Here is a 21,143-nt window from a genome sequence, read left to right on the forward strand (position 1 = left end):
ATTGACAACCGCGCGATGTGGCGGAGGCCTTCCGCTACGAACGGCTTTCCAATTTTCATGCGTTCGTGACATTCTGTTTACATTATTCATGCACAACAACCCGCGGCTACGGGCGCATCGTATATACGCGAGTAGAAAATAAAGATCGACTTGTTATGCATCGACTACATTGACGACTTTTACACGCGTAGTTACGATTCACAACGTCCTTTAGACTAGGACTTGCACTTGCTCAACGATCAGGAAAATGGTGGAGCACGCGTACGCACGTTTTTCAATTTATCGCGCAAAATTCTTTTGCACGGTTAAAGTACGCGCAACCTTTATTTTATAAAAATCTACTACTTGAGGAATTTTTTTAATGAACCCGTGACGATGTTTTATGCGTTTGAAATGTACGTTCTTAATACACAGGGTGTTCCAGGGGGAAAGATCAATATTCTGAGAGGCGATAGTGTCGGTCATTTTAAGCGAAAATGTTCATGTGAATATACGTCCCATTCCCCACTGTTTCCGAGATAGAGCTATGTTGAATGTACAGTCGCAAAAATTATAACCGACAAGAAAGAAATACTGCTGCTTCTAATATTTATTGTTCAAGTGACGCGATTGTTGCAGTTCGTAATAAATTTTCAAAAATTCCACCGTTAACAACAATGCACTTTTCAACTCTTGTGTGAACACGGCGTGTCGCTCGTCCGAGTGCATATTCGACATTTGTGAATATGCGAGGCATTTTGAACATTTCTACAATGTTATCAGCGCAACAGTCGACGGACGTATAAGAGTAAATTCCCGCGGACGTTTGTGAGGTTGGACGAAGGGTGAAGTGTACAGAAAAAAAAGGTAAATGCACGGAGACACTCAAGTAGCTCTATCTCGGAAACAGTGGGGAATGGGACATATATTCGTATGAACATTTTTGCTTAAAATGACCGATACTGCACGGAAAAAACAATGTAGCTGCTGTAGCTAAAACTTAGCAAAATAGGGACAGCTAATATTTTAGTTGTGATAGCTCAATATTTTGCTACTGTGCCTATTGTATTAGGTGCGACAGCAAACGGTTTGCTGTCGTAGCAAAATATTGAGCTATCACAACTAAAAATATTAGCTGTCCCTATTTTGCTAAGTTTTAGCTACAGCAGCTACATTGTTCTTTCCGTGTGTACTGATAAAAAAAGATCTTAATCCAAACGTTTACATGTCGCACATTTAGTATCATTCTTGCGTAATATGTACTGTAGTATGTGCAGAAGTGCAATGTACACATTAAATGTACACGGAGAGAAGTCTCTCTTAAAATTTACCCTAAAAATGTAATCGTGATACCACACGGCATTTTGAAGAACTGTATGAGAGTTTTTCTTAAATTTTACTAGTATACATTCCACTACACTAATAAAAAAATATCTTAATCCAAAAGAGTATTGCTTTACTCAAGAAAATTATTTATTGGGTGGCTCCTAATAGCTTATTAACTTAAATGAAAAAATAATAAACAAATTGAAACATGCATTGCTTTAATTTCAGTATTTGTTAATTACCAAACAGTCGATAATTTTAAATTAAAAAATTTTATTTTAATTCTGTAAAATGTTTACTAAAATATAAGATTTGCAGCGAAGAAAATTGGGTGTTTGACGTTTGACATTTTTGTTTGACGAAAACGATGATTTCGTTTAATAAATAGTATTCTCTATCTCATGAAATTTTTAGTTGAATGTAGAAAATGTAACGATTTAAATTAATTTACTTAATATAATATACAGATTTGCTTGAAGATTGATATTTTTATTTAAACAGAATAAATATTTACTTCAGTGAAAAAAAAGTAATTTTAAGTAAATCTATCTACTTACTTTAAAATAATTTTTTTATCAGTGTATCACCTCCAAGAATATGATCCCCTGAAACACCCTGTATACATAGGATAGGATGAAGCTTTTTGAGTCATAAATTATTAAAAAATTGTTAAATGATTGTGTACGATTGGCTGGTGTTTAAACAAGTGTATAAAGAGCGTGCGAAAGTGATTTACAACATTTTTAGATGCGCTAAAAATCTTTTATCCGATCTGTTTCTCTTAACCGACTCAAATAGCCCCGACTTTTCCTACGTCATCCGCCCACAACCAGAGATACACAGCTTGTTTGATTAATAAGAGGTTCGATTGACGAAACAAGCGGTATATTTCTTGCAGGTGTTCACGTTTATTCCTGAAAAATTCGTGCAGTCCTCACGGGTCCATTGCCTCGGTTCAAAAGAATAAGTAAACGTCAATTTCTCACTCACCGGCACGGCGCACGGCGGAGGTGTTGCGCCACCACGTTGACCTGTAACGCACAAATAAAAAAAAACATTAGTACGCTTGAATAACGCAACTAACACCAAGAAAAAAAAGAGCTAACGATTCTCTACGAAATACACGCGAATATGGCTATTCATCTTTCAGCGGATACAAAAGACTATGTAATTTTCGCGGAGCAAAGTCTTCCGTAAACTCCGTGGAACGTCGCGGACAAAAATTCCCCCTTTCATCACGTACGTGCAAATCGTTAGAACGGGGGCGGGTCGTGTGAACGGAAGGAGAGATAAAGCAATCCGAGACACGGAGAGTTAGCGCGAGGATAACGCGTAAATATTGTCGTACTCACCAGAGGGTTGCTTCGCCGTTGCCCGATGCCTCCCCCAGGCCGCCTCCTCCTCTCAGGTCCCGCCACTTGGCACACACTCGCGAGAGACAAGTAAATTACGATCGCGCTCGCTAATTATCGAGGTAACGCACTCCCGGCACTCGGGCGGCTTTAATCGACGCGAGAGCAAAAGAGACGCGATCGCTCGATGACGGCCGCGGCCAAGCTGTCGCCTCGAACGTTTCCCAGTATTCGTCTTCTCCTTTCTTTCAGCGAAGACGGAAGGAGAAGGGAGAAACGCTTCGAAGCGGCAGCTTGACCGCAACCGGCGTCGCGCGATTCCTGAGGCTGATGGCAGAGAACAATCCGTAAACGCTTAAGACTGTCTCAGTTGTAGACGTAGGGCAAGGCAGAGAGAAACGTAAGTCGTATACAATAGCCTTTCACGACTTACGTTTCTCTCTGCCTTGCTCTACGTCTACGACTGAGACAGTCTTAAGCGTTTACGGATTGTTCTCAGTCGTAGACGTAGGGCAAGGCAGAGAGAAACGTAAGTCGTGAAAGGCTGTTGTATACGACTTACGTTTCTCTCTGCCTCGCTCTACGTCTACGACCGAGACAGTCTTAAGCGTTTACGGATTGTTCTCTGCCATCAGCCTACGGGTCGGAGCGCGAAGCGACGTAATAGCTTACGACAAAGACGCGAGCGTCAGGTTAGCGCGCAAGCTTCGGACTATCCACGTTTACTCTCGCGTCTTTGTCGCGAGCCATTACGTTGCTGCGCGCTCCGAACCCACGCCCGACGGGCGTTACGCACTCACCGCGAGCGTGCGTCCCGCGAAAACGCGTCTCGTACGTCCATCGGCGCGAGAGATCGGCCGGCTGCGTGCCGCGGCCGCAGTGCTCCTCGTACGATCCAACATGGCGCCGGTACCCGGCGTGACGCGCGTACTACGCGAGTCGAGTCAACGACGCGACCGACGCGACCGTCGGCTCGCTTCAGAGCGAACGCCCGAGTGAAATGGCGAATCCACGCGCGGTAAGTACGCGGCGTCGACGTGCGCGGCCTCGGTAACACTCGCGGGCTCACCTCTGCTCGTTTTACCTCCAGGGAACAGCGAGCGCGAGAGCGGACGGCGGCGACTTGGCGGCAATTCTTCCGGACGAAAGTCCGCGCTGCGTCCACGGTGGCGGCGGGTGGCCGGCGGTCGCCGAGACGCTCGGCTAACCTGAGCGGCGCCCCCCCCCCCCGCCGCGTCCCCGCCGCCGGCCACCGCGAGCACAGCGGCTCTCGTCTGGAGGCACTGCCTGGCGGTCCGCCTGTCCGCGTTTCGTACGAGCTTCTCTGTCCCCGGGAACGAAGACGACGCGGCGAGCAAGTCCGCGCGGCCGTGGCGTCGCTCGATTGCGCGGGAAACGATCCCGTGGCGTGGTATACGTGCCGGCCCGGCGGCGGCTCGAATGATAGTGCGAAGCAGGGAACGTTCGGTGACCTCGGCGCGCAGCGGCCGCGGCGGCTCGACGTAAACAAGTGACGAGCGGCGCGCACCAAATTTTTTCGACGAGCGACGAGTGGCACGTACCCCTTACGTGACCCCGGTAATTCTTGCAGGTAAGCAACGTATTATTTCGCGCTCAGCCTCGGCGGTGGCTGCTTCGTTCTGTACGAATGATATTCATGGCCCGGGGCGGTCGATTAGTTGCAGCGACGACCAAGGGACATCGAGGCGGACGCGGCGACGCTGGCCGTTGAATCAGAGCAGGTACTTTTAAGCGATTTATCTGCGAGATCGAGGGTGGAAGTTACAAGTGCCGGCACTTAACCGCGAAACGTTAGCGTTTATTAACGTCGCTTAGATCCCAATGCCGGAATTTAAGGCATTTGCCTTTGCATCGCGAGTGAAGTTCGGGAAATCGAATCGCACGCGTGTACATAGAATTCTGATACGCTAAATGCACGGGTGTGTCAACTGCGAAAGGTGCAAAATTGTGACGTATCACGGCGTTCTGTTACTCGACTCGCCCGATGCGACAGTGTTACTCAACTCCCTTTCTTCCTTTGGACAGAATCGAAGATAAATTATGTCGTCGCGGCTTTCTTTTTCGTACTTTCTCGCATGCTCGTTCTTGCGCCTCGCTGCTCCTGTGCTGCGCGTTGCCCGCGTCTCGCGATAAATGACGAAGAAACGAAGAAACTGCCTCTATATCGTCGCAGATTCTCTCGGAGAAAGAGCGCGGAAGTTATTACGTAGAGGAGAGTTCTCTATTATTTATATACATATAAGATATGCTCTCAATATGACGCGGTTTCTGCCAAATTAATAGGCACCCGGCATCCGTTGATTCCACCATGAATTTATTGCCCTTGAAGCGAAGTCTGTTTAATGGTAAAATTCATTATTAGATCCCGTATACAATCGTTGCAAGGAAATTTGTAAAATTGGATTTTGAAAGCCCGCTGTATTAGAAGCCTATCTCGTAATAGGGGATTTTCTTCTATACAGACAGGTTTCTAATATGAGATAGCGGGGTATCTGTTAAATTAATAAGCATCGTGAATTTATTGCTCTCGAAGTGAAATTTGTTTAGTGGAAAATTCATTGTTAGATCGTGTGATCGTCGCGTAAAAAGATTTTGAATTGAATTTGGACGTTGAAAACCTGCTGTCTCACATTAGAGGCCCATCTTATGATAGAGGACTTTCCTCTAGTAAAATAAATGTTGGATAAGTATGGGTCAATTCTCCTCGACGATGCTGACCAAACAAATGTCAGATGCGTCAATTAAAATAAAAGTCAGAAGTGTGTCTTGCGACGGTGCTTCGTGGCCGATCGTTAAAATTATTTGCAAGCTTGAATCGGAGAGACGGAAAAAAAAAGATATTGGTTGCGTTCTCACGGGAATGGGCGTTGGAGGGGCCCATTCTGTATTCTCTACATAGAAAATTACTCAATTTTTAAAACCTAACAACACAATTTTGTAATGTGGCACGTCTGAGACAGAAAATGTACTGCGTTTCCTATATTTCAGTTTACATAAATATACGTTTATATAAATAACGATTGTGCAAATAATGCAACGTACTCGTAATGATATGGAATATTTTATTAGATCTACCGGAGAATGGTACGTGAAAAATGTTTTCATTAATGAAATAATTCCTTCCGTTAATGAAATAATACCTTCCATTAATGAAATAATTTAGAGGCGCGCGCTTGTAAATTTACAGTGTAATATGCTCGCCGCGCGAATCGCGGAGAAACTGAAAACGGTATAAGAATCACGAAAAGCTTGGAGAGGCCTTAAAACACTGAGCGGATTTTATGCGCCGTTTCCGGAAAATTTTAAATAAACGAGCCTTGATCCAAAGTTCCTTCTAGGCATCCCTAATGAAATAATAAGTTTCCAACGTATTTTTATCATTTAAATAGTATTTGTTTTAAGAGGACTCTCGAGAATTGTATAATTGCCAAGCAAATGTAAACGTTGCTAAACAACAACGTTAAAAAACGTCCCGAAAAGTTGGCGAATTAATGTTATAATATTTTTATGTAATCCTTTTAACAAAACGTGTCGCGTGAATAATATAACGGCTTCGTAGTGAAATATTTGGTCAGATACGTGGAAATGGTACGTGAACGAACTTTCTTTATTCATTTCCAACAGCTGATACCCGCGCGCTGAAAAGAAATTGGATTAAACAATGATCGATATTCGTAGTGCGGCTTTCCGATCGTCAACATGCCTCTTGATTATTGCGGTTTAATGCATTTAGAGGATCACATTGCTCGCGGAGCGTTTGAATAGCGCACGTCAAATTCACGTCGACCGCAGCTGGGTACTTTACGTTCAATATGCGTTCATTAACGTGGTACGCGAAACACACTGAGTTTCTTTCGATGAGTATAATTGAGGAACGTTTGGAAGTAATATAACCACCTCTGAAACGCACGCAAATGTATATAGACACGTGTCTAATTGCTAAAGAAATAGCGCGTGGAACGTTACCTGCCGTTCGTCGGTGATTGCGCGTAACAAAATGAAACGTACCAAGCATGTTTCATTGTAACGTGAAAATTAAGTTCAAGCATCACCGCGAGATCTCGTTACAAGATCTCGGATAATTATGTTCCTCCGAATCTTTTGCGACTGGCGTATCCAAGAAATTCCCGCTACGAGCAAAGAATTATGCTCCCGCGTAAATTCGTGTTGTCACACCGAAGCGTTTCACGCGTTTCGTGAATATTCAACAATCTTAAATATTCAACGCCGGAAAACAGAGCATTATTCATCCCTTGGTGCCAGCCGTCCCCGGTATACATCTATTTTTGCCATTCTAATCCCACTCCAATCGGTTATCTTGATTTACGACGTCAGAAATGAAGAAATTATTCTCAGGAACATTTTGCTATCCTCGTTCTTTGTCTTTCCGGTTTTTTTTTCTGTCAACTTCGTAACATTTGCCGTTTGTGCGACTTATGGCCACCAATTAATTCCGGATCTCGTATTACAACGCTAGAACGCAATATTTCGATTCCAGATATACGAATCTGTTCAATTCAATTAATACTCTACGTTTGCAGAGAAAATTAATGTTTCATAAAAATATAATTTGCAGTCTTTTGAATGCGCGTGCAAACCTCGTATATAAAATACCTTTCTCTCTCGCGGCCACTAAATTAATTTAATTTAAACGAACAAAGGAAGGTCATAGGCTAAAAATGAGTAATACTGTTATAAAAATAAATCTATAATTCATTCACATATAAATAGATAAGCCTTTTTGTACGTACGTTAATTTAATTTATACTTACATTAAAGCTGACATTCTTAATGCTACAGGACAATCTACTTATTTGCCGATTGAAAACTGACAAAAGTTTTGAGTGTTTCATCTCCTCCTTAATTTTTCTATCTTTCACTGAAAAGTTCGCGCGGGTGCAAAACTTGCTCCTTACCAAATCTAAATCGCGTTAAATCGGAATGTGACATTCTCGAAAAGCGATACAAATTAGATCCGCCTGACAACGCTTGCCACTCACCATTTCGCTTTTTCTACGATCGTGCTTTTCATAGCTGCAACACGTTCGCAATATCGCGAGGGAAGACTGCAGAGACACCGGGTACGCGCGTTTCTATTTGAATGAATTCGTAAAAGAACGGACAAGGATCAAAAATAGGACCTTCTAAAATATTTGTCTTACAGTAAAGCTATTTATTAATAATATGAAATTTTCTAATAAATAAGATGATAAAGATGAATAGCTTCAACCAATGTATACGTATACATTATGAAAACAAAAAGAAAAAATCGCTCAAGTACACAAAGTTTTAAAAAATTCTGTTTAAATATGTTAAAAAATCAATTAATCTAATTAAATGAATAATTACTTTAAACATGAACTATCAGCTAACGATTTTCGTTTTCCATTTCTCGCAGGTTAAACGTCTCCTGCAATAATTATCGTGTATTCTAATTATTCTTCATTTTATTTAGGATCGTTTTTACAATAATTTGCAATTTAATTTGTATTAAATTCTCTTTTAATTTAGCAGTGTACATATGTACCCATTGTTGTCGTAATTGTCAAAAAGTAAATGCAATTCATCCTTCACTGAAGTAACCAAGTGAGCCCAATACGACGTGTAATACGAGAATTAAATTAGAAACGATCGACCGGCGGATACTTTTGCGTTCAAACGTGGGAACTTGACAGAAATTTTCAATTTACGATCCACACGGACGCGAGTCTAATATCTAACTACGTACCGGAACCCGTCGCGTATGTTCGAATCAATTAACATATTGCACGCTCGCGCTAATGGTAGCGCGCGCACATTCGTACGATCGTACGGCGCGTCCACTCGCCACCGCAATCAGAGTTTAATTACACGTAAAGTAATTTGCTAATTACCTTTCACCCCGCCCGCAATTGGCAATACGTCGCGGTATCGACGCCGAACAATTCGGAGTTATTTTACAATACTCTGCTATTTTTCGAATCGTTCACGTCGCGGCTGATCAACGCGAATGTTATCAGCGGCTAAGTTTAACGAACAATTGCTGCTATTACTAGTTACATTATTATTGATAGAAATTAATTAGTAATATCATGAGTCAAATTATGACACTATACACGGAGAGAATTGTCTCTTAAAATCTATTCGGAAAATCATGTGATCGTGGAACAACTTGGCATTTTGTAGAACTTTGTAAGAATGTTTTGAAACTTTACTACTAATGTACTACTAAATTGTGGAACAGCACGGCATTTCGAACAATATTATGATTTAGCATACATTTTACTACACGGAGAGAATTTTCTCTGAAAATTTATCCTGAAAATTATGTAATCGTGGAACAACATGCCATTTCGAAGACCTTTATGAGAGTTTTTTGAAATTTTACCATACATTTTACTAGTAAGGAAACAATTTTATCTGTTTACTAGTAAAATGTATGGTGAAATTTCAAAAAACTTTCATAAAGGTCTTGAAAATGGCATGTTGTTCCACGATTACATGATTTTCAGAGAAAATTCTCTCCGTGTAGTAAAATGTATACTAAATCGTAAAGTCGTTCGAAGTGCCGTGGTGTCCCACGGTTACATAATATTCAGGATAAGTTTTAAAAGAAAATTCTTTATTATTAATCGACAGTATAAAATAACGTTTCAATACGTATTGAGCTACTATGCCATTGTATTATCACATTAATACACACAGAAAAATATATACTACCTGCAAGTAAAGATTATTTGTTCCATAATGTCGTCGCAAGTGTTATATTTACTCAAAACATATTCTGGTTCTTAGTAAGTCTAGTACTTGAAACAAGAATACATAGAATTATTTGAAGCAAAAGAATTTTGTTTCTTCTGATTTTATTAAAAGAAGCATACAGAATTCTTCAATAAGTTTTATAATTTTCTTCAAAGAAGAATAAAATCTTTCTTTGAGTATAACATGGCAAGCTTTTCTAAGACTAGTAACAAGTATATCTTAAAACTATTATTAAGAAAATATTCTTTGTTAAAGCAAACTATTACTTAAACGGAATAAAATAAACTGAGTTATTACTTTTCTTGACTGTACAATAATATTTTTCTGTGTGTACTAGTGGACATTAAAAATATTAATATCGCTAAGGAGCATTTATTATCGTTATTGTTAACGTTATTACTGTTGTCGTAGTACTCTCGACACTGTTTCGCGTCAAAATCGATTATTCACATCGACGAGTGCAGTCGCTATCGCATCGGCGCGGAAATTCATACAAACCAACAACGCCAGTTTTCCGCTTTCCACGGCTGCACAATCCGCATGACATTAATTTCGAGCGAATGGGCGAACACGCGCGCGTATAATAGATACGCACGAATTAATTAGCCCCTATAGTCGCGATAATGCGCGTCGCCGACGAGCCTTATAATCTCGCGAAAATTCAATCGATTGGTTTCGACGAAGCCGCCCAAGTAACAATCGGGCGCTTGTTATGAAAGCGTTGAGAGAAAAGAGGGAACCGGCGTCGTTTGTACAAACAAAAAGTAACGTCGTTTCTCTTCAGCGGGAGAATAAACGGCTTTGTCAGCGGCACCGAGCATCTCTAGCGTGAAAAGGTATGGAAAATTAAGATGAAATACATTGGAGAAATACAATATGTACGGTTTATTGTTCCTAAAAATTGCGACGGCGGAAAAATACGGGTTGAAATGATGCCGACTGTCCGGAGGGAAATGCCCTTCTCGTATTATTCCGTTTTGTTATCTTAATGCGTTTGTAATAATGTCATGGTATTATTACAAATAAAAGGCCGAACCATAGATACTTTTCGCGGAAAGTAACGTTAATGCTTCTTGATAGTCACAATAATACATCCGGCCTTCGTTACATTTACATCCGCGATTCATCGAAACGCGCGGGCCAAAGCTATATTGGTATTATTACATTTGCATATGAATGCAATCCGCCTTCCTATCGCGGAGGATAACTCATCCCAGAGTGAATATCCATTCAATACCGTCCCTCGATGCGACTATGTTGCGATGATTACCTTGTCGGACACCTTCTCATTGATGTCGCAGCGGAAGCGCCCAACATCGTGAATGTACATAGTCATTGTTTCGACGCACGACGGAATTCATGGCAGACGAATTTTCCTCGGCGCGTCTAGCGAAATTAAAAGAGCGACGAGAAAACGAGAGTGCATAATTGCATTAAGCGGGAAAGGTAAATCGTTGGCCGACAGTTTACACTCAGATGCCATAACATCCGAGTATCGGGTAATGCAATAATAATACGCTATCAAATTAATAATGTTGACGCCATAATTTCGATAGTCAATAACAACAACGGTATCGATAGCGGCGACCGACGGTTTTACTAATAAATAATTAATGATCACGTATCCAAACGCCAACAGCAATTGTATCGATATCGCAGAAATATTTGAGGATATATCTTGTCTCCGGCACACACATCGTTTGCATTCAATCAGGATTAGATTTGCGCGCGTACGCAAACAGATGCGGGCGCGGATGGATTCCGCGTGTGGTATAGCTTGAATTGTGAACGTCAGGGATTCGCGAAATAGCGGAAAGTCCAAAATCGCATACTGGCGGTCCATAACTAGGATTACGGCTGCGAGTTCCATCTACGCGCCTGAACAGCTAGCTGGTCCAATTAGTCGAGGGGCGGCGTTGAATCCGGAAATTACAATGCGCTGTGGGTGACAGGTGCAAAAAGGAGACGAGGGATGTCGTACACTTTCTATTGAGATCCGTTGCCAAACGCTTGCCAAATAGGACCGCGGGGATTGTTAGTGGAAGTTAAACAAATTTCCAGAGAACGCCGAAGGATTTCTGTTTTTGCACGATCGCATCAACGTCATCCCCCTCATGTGAATAACAAATAATCAATTAATAATCGATTTAAAATTAATTCTAATTATATTAGAGATTTTATAAAATGATCGAAAAATGTGTACGTATGTGCAATGCTAAATGAAGAACAAATTTAATACAAATTAAATTGCGGAATATTATAAAAACGATTTTAAATTAAATTAAGAATAATTAAAATATATGTAAATTACACAAACTAGGATATATAATTGCAAACGGATTATTACTTTACGATAATATAATTAAAAAATGTAACAGTATTTATGTTTATTTAAAGAGTGGTTTCTGTTACAGAACTTGAAGAACCAAATCATGACGACGAATCTATGGGTCGAACAGGTGAGCGATAAATAATTTCCTTTGAAATATTCAATTAGATAACGTGTATTATCTTCTTGAAACGCGTTTCTTATATAAATTGTTGCATAATTATTTAGGAAAAGTTTTCACTTTTATTATAACTTTAATAAAAATAATTTAAATAATACTACCGCGTGGTATAGCAATATTATTTATCAGTACTCAATCGCATGCGTAAAGCATTTTAAAACGAATCATTCTTTCCCCGAACTGCGGCGATACACGAAGTTTGGTAGAAAAGAACGAATCAGAAGCGTAATTTATTCCGCGTAATTGGACCGTTACAAGCATTAGAAGAAGAAAATTAACGAGGTAACCGAGAAACGTTCGCGTTTGGGAAACAACGGCTGTTTCGCCGCTTCGCGTTACACGAACAGCAAATTACTTGTATTATACCTTGTATATATCTACCGATGTTTCTGCGTGACGTTGCGGCCCTTTACCATAAAATACAAGGCAGGATAAGGTAGGAGAAATTAGACAACGGGTAGCGCACCGTCGCGCATAATTGAAGAATAATTAAGGCGTCGATTAGTGTGGCGATTACGGTCTCTGTTTCTTCGGCGCAGCGAAGGCTCTCAAAACATCGTCGTTAACGAGCTTCAGAAATGTCTAGATGTTAATACGGCTCCTACGGAAAATGCTAATTGCCTTCGCAAGAAGAATATTCATTTTTATGCACGACCCGTGCTACAATACAGCATTTTGATATTACGGAGATTATTCAAATATTCTTAAAATTAATTTAAAATCTCGTAAACATCGAGATAATTCTCGCAATATAATATTATAATTAAAACTAAACATTAATGGTATCGCGTAGAGTTCATACTGGCGCTTATAATTACACGCTTAAATTCTAGACGATACATAATTAATGTTGAAATTTTGGCTTTTAACAGAAATTTCGCCGGTAAATTCTAACCGTTACATGGGAATCTGTTTTTACATGAAAATTTAAACGACTAACTAATTATGCACTTGAGAAAAATTAATCGATATCTTAGTCTTAGGGGATGCTAACACGTGTGAAAGAAAGCACAATAATGCATTCGGAGCAACTTCATGTACGAAACACATTTAAGTTTAAATATCGTTGAAAAAGTCACGAGATCAATAATTAAAAATTCTCTTATCCCATGCACGGAAAGAATTTTCTCGTCAAATTTACCCTGAAAATCGTGGTACAACATGGCATTTACGAGACTTTTTACGAGAACTTATTTACGAGAATATTTTTGAATTGTTACCATACATTTTACTAGTAAAATGTATACTAACAATAAGTATAATTAATAGTAAAAATGTATGGTAAAATTTGAAGAAACTCATAAAGTTCTTCAAAATGCAACGTTGCCTCACGATTACATGATTTTCAGAGTGAATTGCACGAGAAAATTATCTCCGTGTACCATTTCGTTTCTCAATGGATCGCTTAATAACGTAAGAGAAGATAAAGAACGAAATATTTGGCTAATCCACGCAGTTCTCGTTGTTTCGGCCCACGGTGTATACCTGTTTTTCAAATCGTAGTGCGTAACAAGGTCGCAACCGCGTATCAAAGTCACGGTCGCTGCGGCGCAAACATTCGTTCGCCGACTACCGAGCGAGTCGGCGGTGGCGCGTTTCGCTCCGCGCGACACATTATTTCCCGGGACACAATCGAGGGAAGCGTTAAACATCGTCGCATTATCTCTCAGGACACTAATCGCGATCCTCGCAGATAACAGTTACTAGTGAGCGCCATGAATCGCTGCCGTGGCGAGCCAAGATTAAGCAACCACGCAGATTTTCACTCGTTCGAGCTGGAAATTACTGAAAATCGGAGTGTCGGAAAGCAAACGTTTCGAATCACCGTTTCATTAATACGATTTTACGGTCAACGATGTCTGAACTGAGGTGTACGATACGTCGCTTTGAATTCCTTTCCGATTTATACGTGATTCGTTTTCAAGTCGAAAGTAATACGCGAACTCGCGAGCGCGATGCCGCGTGTGATACGATAATTCGTTAATAATACGAAGTGTGAAGAACGGAACATATTGAAGAAAACCATTTGAAAAATACACGAAATGTTTCAGAACGGCGTGACGCTCGGTGCTCGGTTTGTCTGACTTTTCGTGGTGTACGACGTATTGTGCTCACTTCGTTATCACTCACGTATCGGTGCAGAGTGCTTCGCATTACGTCTCATATATTGCAGCAAGAGAGACGATCGACGTGATTATTCCTTACCGTTATCAACTCGAGTGAATAATTGTTGCGTGTGAATATCACGTGTGACGATAATTAACAGTGCTTACGCGAGTATTACGTTGTGTTGTGTAGTGCCGTGTTGTGCTGTGCTGTGCTGTGCTGTGTTGTGCTGTGTTGTGTGGCTGAAACAAAGAGGAGGAGGACTGGCAGGCATCGGGCGACGGCGGAGCAACCATGGGGTGAGTGTCCGATCTCTTATTTGCGATTCGTTATTGGAATATTACTTATATTACAGTCGGACTTGAGTTGTTTTATTAGATTTTATAAAAGTTTGCATTGTGAAAAATGATTCTTTTCGATTTTTACCGACATAGTTATTTCATATTTGTGGTAATTAGTTTTTAAAGTGTTAGTTATTGCGAGCTCCAATTCTAACTTGTACGTATATAACAGATCGCGAAAATTTATGCTCATACAATTAACTTTGCCGCTTCGCGTCGTGTGTTGGTGAGTGACAAAGTATTTTTATTTTAAACTGAGATTTTAATAAATCGAGCAGTACGAGAAGTATTGTATCAAATATAATATTTGTATAAATGCTCTAATACTCTAATATAAGTAATATTCCAAATGTAGCTGAGCAAGCTCGGTTAAAAAGATACAGTTCTATCAATAAGTAAAATATTGTATAGATTCTCTCTGTATATATACTATATGTGTATGAAACTGGGTGGGCTATGATGAATTAGTAATAAGTACGTAATCTTGAAATCTGTGCAAATACTCATCGAACTATGGATTGACCGTTTTGTTTCTTCATTTAGAATTACGGCAATTTGAGTTCTAATTATTATTTAGTTGCTTAATAAAATGCCAAAAAATGTCAGCCATATATGCTAATAACCAAAACGATCAGTGATTCGATAACAAAAAGCATATGAAATGAAGCTTCATTAATGAGTCATTATTGACCGTTTTGCGTATTTATCGACACTTTTTGGTGCTTTATTATGCAATGAAATAATAATTAAAAGCTACGCAAATCGCTTAAAATACATAGAAAATCGAAATTCGATAGAAATTAAAAAATTTTCTAATAAAAGTTTAATAAAAAATGATGAACAATAATAAAGTTCTTAATGTAGTATAGTATATTATTATCTCTCGAAGATGAAAGAAAGAGATTATTGTATATTTAAATTAAATAAAAGTAAATCTCCAGAAGACAATCAGTTGACGTTTAGAATGTGTTACTCCATTTAGTGAAATAGATAAATCTCCGGAATAAATGTTTACGACGCATTTTACTTAAGACAAGAGAAATATTCGTATAAATACACAGTTTAACCCACGTAGATAATAAATCATAATTAAAAGGTATTGGGCAATATCTAACTCCAGCAGTTTTAGTTTGGATTTAGACTTTTTTTTGTCGATTGACATTTTCGCGATAAATGTTGCTACATTGAAATTCCTTCGGGAATTCTGTCAGGCGGTTAGCAAACTATAATATTTGTCTTCGGAAAGACCGTTAACATCCTGACAGCTTTATTTATGTGTTCTCTCAATTACAACAAAATTCGCTCGCGCAGAATGCGCCGGAACAAAACGCGGCTTTGACGTCGCGCATCACGGTGCATAGTTTCATAGTTTAAATCCGATAAAATCGCGGAGGTACACGCGTGTCGGTCCGTCGAACGTTATTCGTCGCGGTACGAGAACGATTCATACGCGGGCCGTACAGTCCGCGGATCGCCTGGCCGGAGGGATGCCGCCCGTTTGCAACACGAGTTACATTTCTGTCTAAACGCGTGTTGTACGTGTACATGGCAAAGCATTCCCGGCGCGTCTCGCCAGAGCGACGTGCCATCCTTCAACGTCGAAACCACCCTCCGCCCTCGCAGAGCGACTGGCCGCCGACACCCTCGCCCGCCGTTAGTGTCGGCGTGCACCCTTGTCACTCCGCCTCGCTTAGAATCGTCCATACCGAGCCTGTCGTTATGTCGCTTTTCGTATTCAATTCTTCGGAGTCTTTATCACGCGAAATACAATAAAAGGCGCCAACGGTCTTTTTCGCGCGGAATCGAAATGTACGTGGGACTCAACGGAGCGTTATTTGATAGAGATTTCGGAAAATATTCTTGACTAAAAACCACCTACACTAGTCAATGTTTTAATTTTAAAAGACGACGTTTTGGTCCCAGATTCGGACCTTTTTCAAGTAATCTGTTCACACAATTGTTAACGATCTCATATCGTTTGTTTGACTAATATCTTACTAACATAACGATATTGGCCAAACGAACGATATGAGATCATTAACAATTGTGTGAACAGATTTACTTGAAAATGGCCTAAATCTGGGACCGAAACGTCGTTTTTTCAAATAAAAACATTGGCCAGTGTAGGTCGTTTAAAAAAAACTACATATAATTGGTTTTAAGCTACTGGCGATATTAAATCTATTTGTGAATTTTTATTTCGTTCGATGGGGAGTATATTTAAAGTGACACTAGAAAATTACATTTTTACGTATAAAATGATATTAAACGTAGAAATATTCACACAGAAGTTTCAGCCCAGAGAATTATTATAGTTTCCAACGGTTAGAGTCGTCTCTGATCTATAATACTCTGATGCAGACAGTATAACCATGTAACTGATTCGCTCCCGGTGCACTGTTCTACATGCTACATGCAGTGGCAACGAAATCTGGGCTTCCGATGTTTTCCATGTAGCATAAAAACTTTTTTTTTAACGTCAGCATCATCTGTCGTAAATTTCCCTAATGCCTCGTAATTTAATTTTATTGCTCTCCAAGTTTTCTGTATAAAAATTAATATCTTTTTTTTAAATGTAGAAAAGATGTACACAGGAGAAAGAGCTCTTGCATTAAAAAATGCCATTGCATTCGTTTACGAAACGTTAATTCTGTTTAGCTTAAAAATAAATGAGCAATGGTTCGATGCCGTTTGACTGGCGATTGAAAGTAGGAACATTTCTGATTCTAGTTGTAAAAACGATCGTTGATTTCTTGGCTATTAAATTTTAATTACCAGATAGAATCTTTAGTAGACTTTACGCGAGTACATAGTTTCTCAAGTTTTATTACTGTTATTTGTTTACGGAGGCTCGCAATAAAAAGTTTATTTCTTTCTTTAATCTTCCTACCGCTCATTCTCTTTTACATTTGTTTCGCCGTCGATGCGTAAAGATAAAATTTTGTGTAGACGCACAAAGAAACGCTGCAAAAATCTGCGCGTATAAAAAATTTGATGTTAAAAGATTCGCAGGACGCTGGGACAAAAGTGCGAAACATGAAGAAATATTTGTAAATGCACCGTTTACAAGAAAAATGGCAATTTTCACTCATATATTATTTCGTTATACTTTACGATTCTTAAACTTTGGGCGTGTAGAAATATCGAGAGACTCGGCGCGTAATATTTCCTGATATGAATCGCAAAGTTTCTTACGTAATACGGAAAAGCACGGCGGTACCGACGCGATTTACTTCGACGAAATGGCGAAATATCTGAGGGAGCTTTTCTCGTACATTTGAGTTGCTAGTTTAATTTCACCGTAAAATCAACCTCGTACATATCGACGAATCCGCGAGCGAAATTACTTCTCCTTGCCCGAGCACGAAAACGAATTAAACTACGCAACGAGATACGTCGCCAGCTGGTCTGCGAACTTGCTTAATTGTGTGGGCAATGGAATTGCAATTTGAAAAAAAAAGAGGAGAGAATAGATATTGAAGAACCGTGGACACTCAGATATGTCGCCGCTTTTAATGAAGCAGCGGAGCAGAGAAGCTGTAAACGATTAATCGGTCTTAATGGAAGTACACAATTATTGATAAATTGTGCACAGGCGTCGATCTTAACGCACGGAAATTGTGTTATAATTTCAGAATGAAATTTTTTTACGTCGGCGATCTCGTGAATAATTGAACAATATGAAAGATTTGACTAATGGCCTGTTCGAGTAATAGAGCGATCTTTATCTTAATCGTTTCATTTTGTAAATGTATATCTCGGGGAAATAGTTAACCGATACTTGAAATTTTTTCTAAATGTGCTCACAAAAGGACAAGATGTCGTTAACTTTTCAATTTTCACTTTCTTTCAATTAATTTTGATAATAACGCACGCTTATTTCCGAGCTATCATTTTATTTAGTTCCCTCTCAGTGCTTTGTCAATTTAATCTTCATGAAAAGAAAAATTGTATTCGGCCTTCTTTCCCTGGCTTTTCCGTTAGGTGATGGAACCGATATCTCGAATGAGAGCGAAGGCTTATCCCGTAACAGAATCTCGGTCTCTTTTTTTTCAACGGTTCAGACGGACGGTAGCCAATATGTCGAAAATAAATTGATAGCGACGGCACAACGTCGACAATCCTGTTATCTGCAAACACCTTGTTCGCGCACTCTCGCCCAAACTCACTTTCTCCCTGCTTTTTTCTTGACACTCGTGTATCATTTGTTCCCATCAGATATTATTTATGATCTTTTCTTTGTTTTATTCAGTTTTTCTGCCCTCAGTAATCAAATTTTTCTCAAATATTTAAAACTTTCTTGTACCTTTTTACGTAATAAATACAGTTCAGCTGCTTTATTACACGAAAAGAAAAAGAAATAACCGAAAAATTGCAATTGTGAAGTCTCTTTGTAAACGCGAGTGCAATGTGCGGCATTAATATTTTTTATTATACACCCGTTTTCCTTGCGACGACCTCAACGATTCTGAATTTTTATGATCCTTCCTTATTTTATCGCAAAGATTAATTAATGCCCTTTGCATTTGTTTTTTCTCTTATCTATTTTTTGACTGTTTGATCTACTCACGTTTTCGCAGCCCCATGTCTCTCTCACTTTTAATAACTCTTAACCACGTAACGTTCATTATTTATTTTCCCTCTGCCTTTTGTTCGCGTTTTATATTCCATTTGGACTTGCCTTATTTTTCTGTCTTGTACTATTTTCTAGCTTCGTGCTTCTTTATTGTTTTGCTCCCTCGTCCATTACATCTCTACTACCGCCACGATTTCCCTTCTTCCCTACTTTATCCATCGCTCACAGTTCCCGCTCTCTTACTCTCCGCGTCTCTTTTTCCGCTCCATTATTTTCTTCTCACTCCCATCACTGTCTCTACCTTCGCTTTTCCTCTTCCTTTTTTTTTTGCACTTTGAGGTCGCTCGCTCTCGTCAGTCTGGCTTTCGATTCTCCGTGTCGATACCGAGTAACAAAGTTAGCATGCCGGCGACGCATGTTACGCTCCAGGTGACTGATAATCTCTTATCCGTCCCGCTTCCCAACCCGACGTTGTTGTATAAATAAATCGGGTTCCCGGACGAACCACGAGGACTTGTTCTTCGACATCCTGTTACCGCAGGAAGCCCGCGCACGCCGGAAATGTACCCAGTCTGCAACGTACGCGCGGCATATAAGTACACCGCTTACAATAAATGAGATTTTTCAAGCGGTTACGAGATTTTCGCGGCGCGCCAAGTAAATTTTGTCGCAACGTTGAGCAAACGTCTCCTCTCGATCCGCATGATTCTCCACCTCGCGACGTAATTTATCCGCTCGCACGATTTAGACTTTCTCCCCGGAAGGAATGTCCCAGTCGCAAAATGCGTCCTTTTTGTTTATCTCGATGTGAATGAAACGTGGAACAATGCGATTACGGCGGTGCCTTGGTAACGGCGTCATCTACGCGTACAAAAGTTGGCGGCTTTCGATACGCGGGTCTCCCGGTAATGTCGAGAGGGAAATGCCGAAGTTGGCTTCTCTGCATTTTCCTGGCGGAAGCGGGCGCCTCCGTCATGTTCGGGAGGACGAGAACTTCGGTACCCGATCGTCGTATCAACGTGCACCGTGAACCAAAACGGTTATCGCCCACCTCTCTATGAAGTCGACTTTTACGACGGCACGTTTGCCTCCGTACGAAACATCGACTTTTAGCACGCCGTTGCGCCTGCCGACGTGTTAAATAAAACAAAACTTGTCGTTGAACCGCAGGGGAGAACCGGTCCGGTTAGCTGCGCGAAAGCTTGCTCTCTGTTTAAACTTTATATAGTTATGGGCTCCTCCGGGATGCGTAAATATAACTTTTTCTGGGTCTCTTGCGCAACTAGTTAGAGAGTTAAAGAAGTTTCGGAAAGCGCTTCCGCAGCAAGATCGGTCGTTTGTCTCGAACGAGATCCCTTTGTTTTTAACCGGCGAGCGATACTCGCGAAAACACCGCAAATTATTAGCAAGCGTGTCCAGTTTGCCCATGGCGCAGGCCGTTCCATCTCGGCTCCATCTCTCTTTTGATCGGCGCGACGTAATCGCTGAAAACATCATCATCCCTTATCGGGATCGCTTTTTAACTTCTCGCGGAGTAAACTTGGCGACCTCGCTGACTCGCGGCTCCTCTCTCGAGATCGCCGATTCAATTCGCGAACGTTAATTGCCGCGTCGTCGCTCGAAATTCTCGGCGGGGCTCCTTCTTCGAAACGAGAGATTGGTTTCGCGTAACTTTTCAGGCGGATGCCCCACCGGGCTCGGGGCGGGACGCGGGAGGGAGGGAGGGAAAGCTGCATCGCGTCGCAGAGGGAGAAGCTGCATCGCGAGAGGTGCTATCGACTCCGCTCCCGAAAACAACTCCGACATTCCACCCTCTCTCCCGCTAGTTTCCCCTCTCGCGGCGTCTCACGGCGAAGCACAGCGAAAAACACATAAATCTAAACTTCATTTACGTTCGCCAATGTTGAACGGCAAAAATGCAGCTCGCGCATGAACATTCATTCGAATTTATTTCCGCTGATTGCAGCGGCGCATAATCACCGAAACAATTCTCGGATTTATGCGACGGATCTCTTCCGAGATCTCGAAGGCTCTCGTAATAAAAGGTCAGCTTGCCCTCGTAACACCCACAGAAACAATTTCCGGATCCAATGCTATTACGCTTCAACGTATCATAAAATACTATCATATCATATATCATAAATCGATATAGCGCCGATCATATTTATTATAGAAAAAGGAATATTTTAAT

At 40.6% G+C, this 21,143-nt stretch overlaps 1 protein-coding gene across 2 annotated transcripts in view; it reads left to right on the top strand.

Moving 5' to 3' along the window:
• The window catches only part of LOC105569860 (acetylcholine receptor subunit alpha-like), a 191,924-nt gene that overhangs the window by 54,969 nt on the left and 115,812 nt on the right, over positions 1-21,143 (top strand). The window contains exon 3 of one of the 2 annotated variants that reach the window (XM_012026637.1): positions 11,834-11,878. In XM_012026637.1, coding sequence (XP_011882027.1) covers positions 11,834-11,878 — 45 coding nt within the window. Of the gene's footprint in view, positions 1-11,833; positions 11,879-14,186; positions 14,335-21,143 lie in introns of those variants that run through there. The other variant, XM_012026638.1, reaches the window with a different exon arrangement.

The sequence above is a fragment of the Vollenhovia emeryi genome, unplaced genomic scaffold (assembly GCF_000949405.1).
Source record: "Vollenhovia emeryi isolate VEMERY1.0 unplaced genomic scaffold, V.emery_V1.0 DF939122.1, whole genome shotgun sequence".
NCBI classification, from domain to species: Eukaryota; Metazoa; Arthropoda; class Insecta; order Hymenoptera; family Formicidae; genus Vollenhovia; species Vollenhovia emeryi.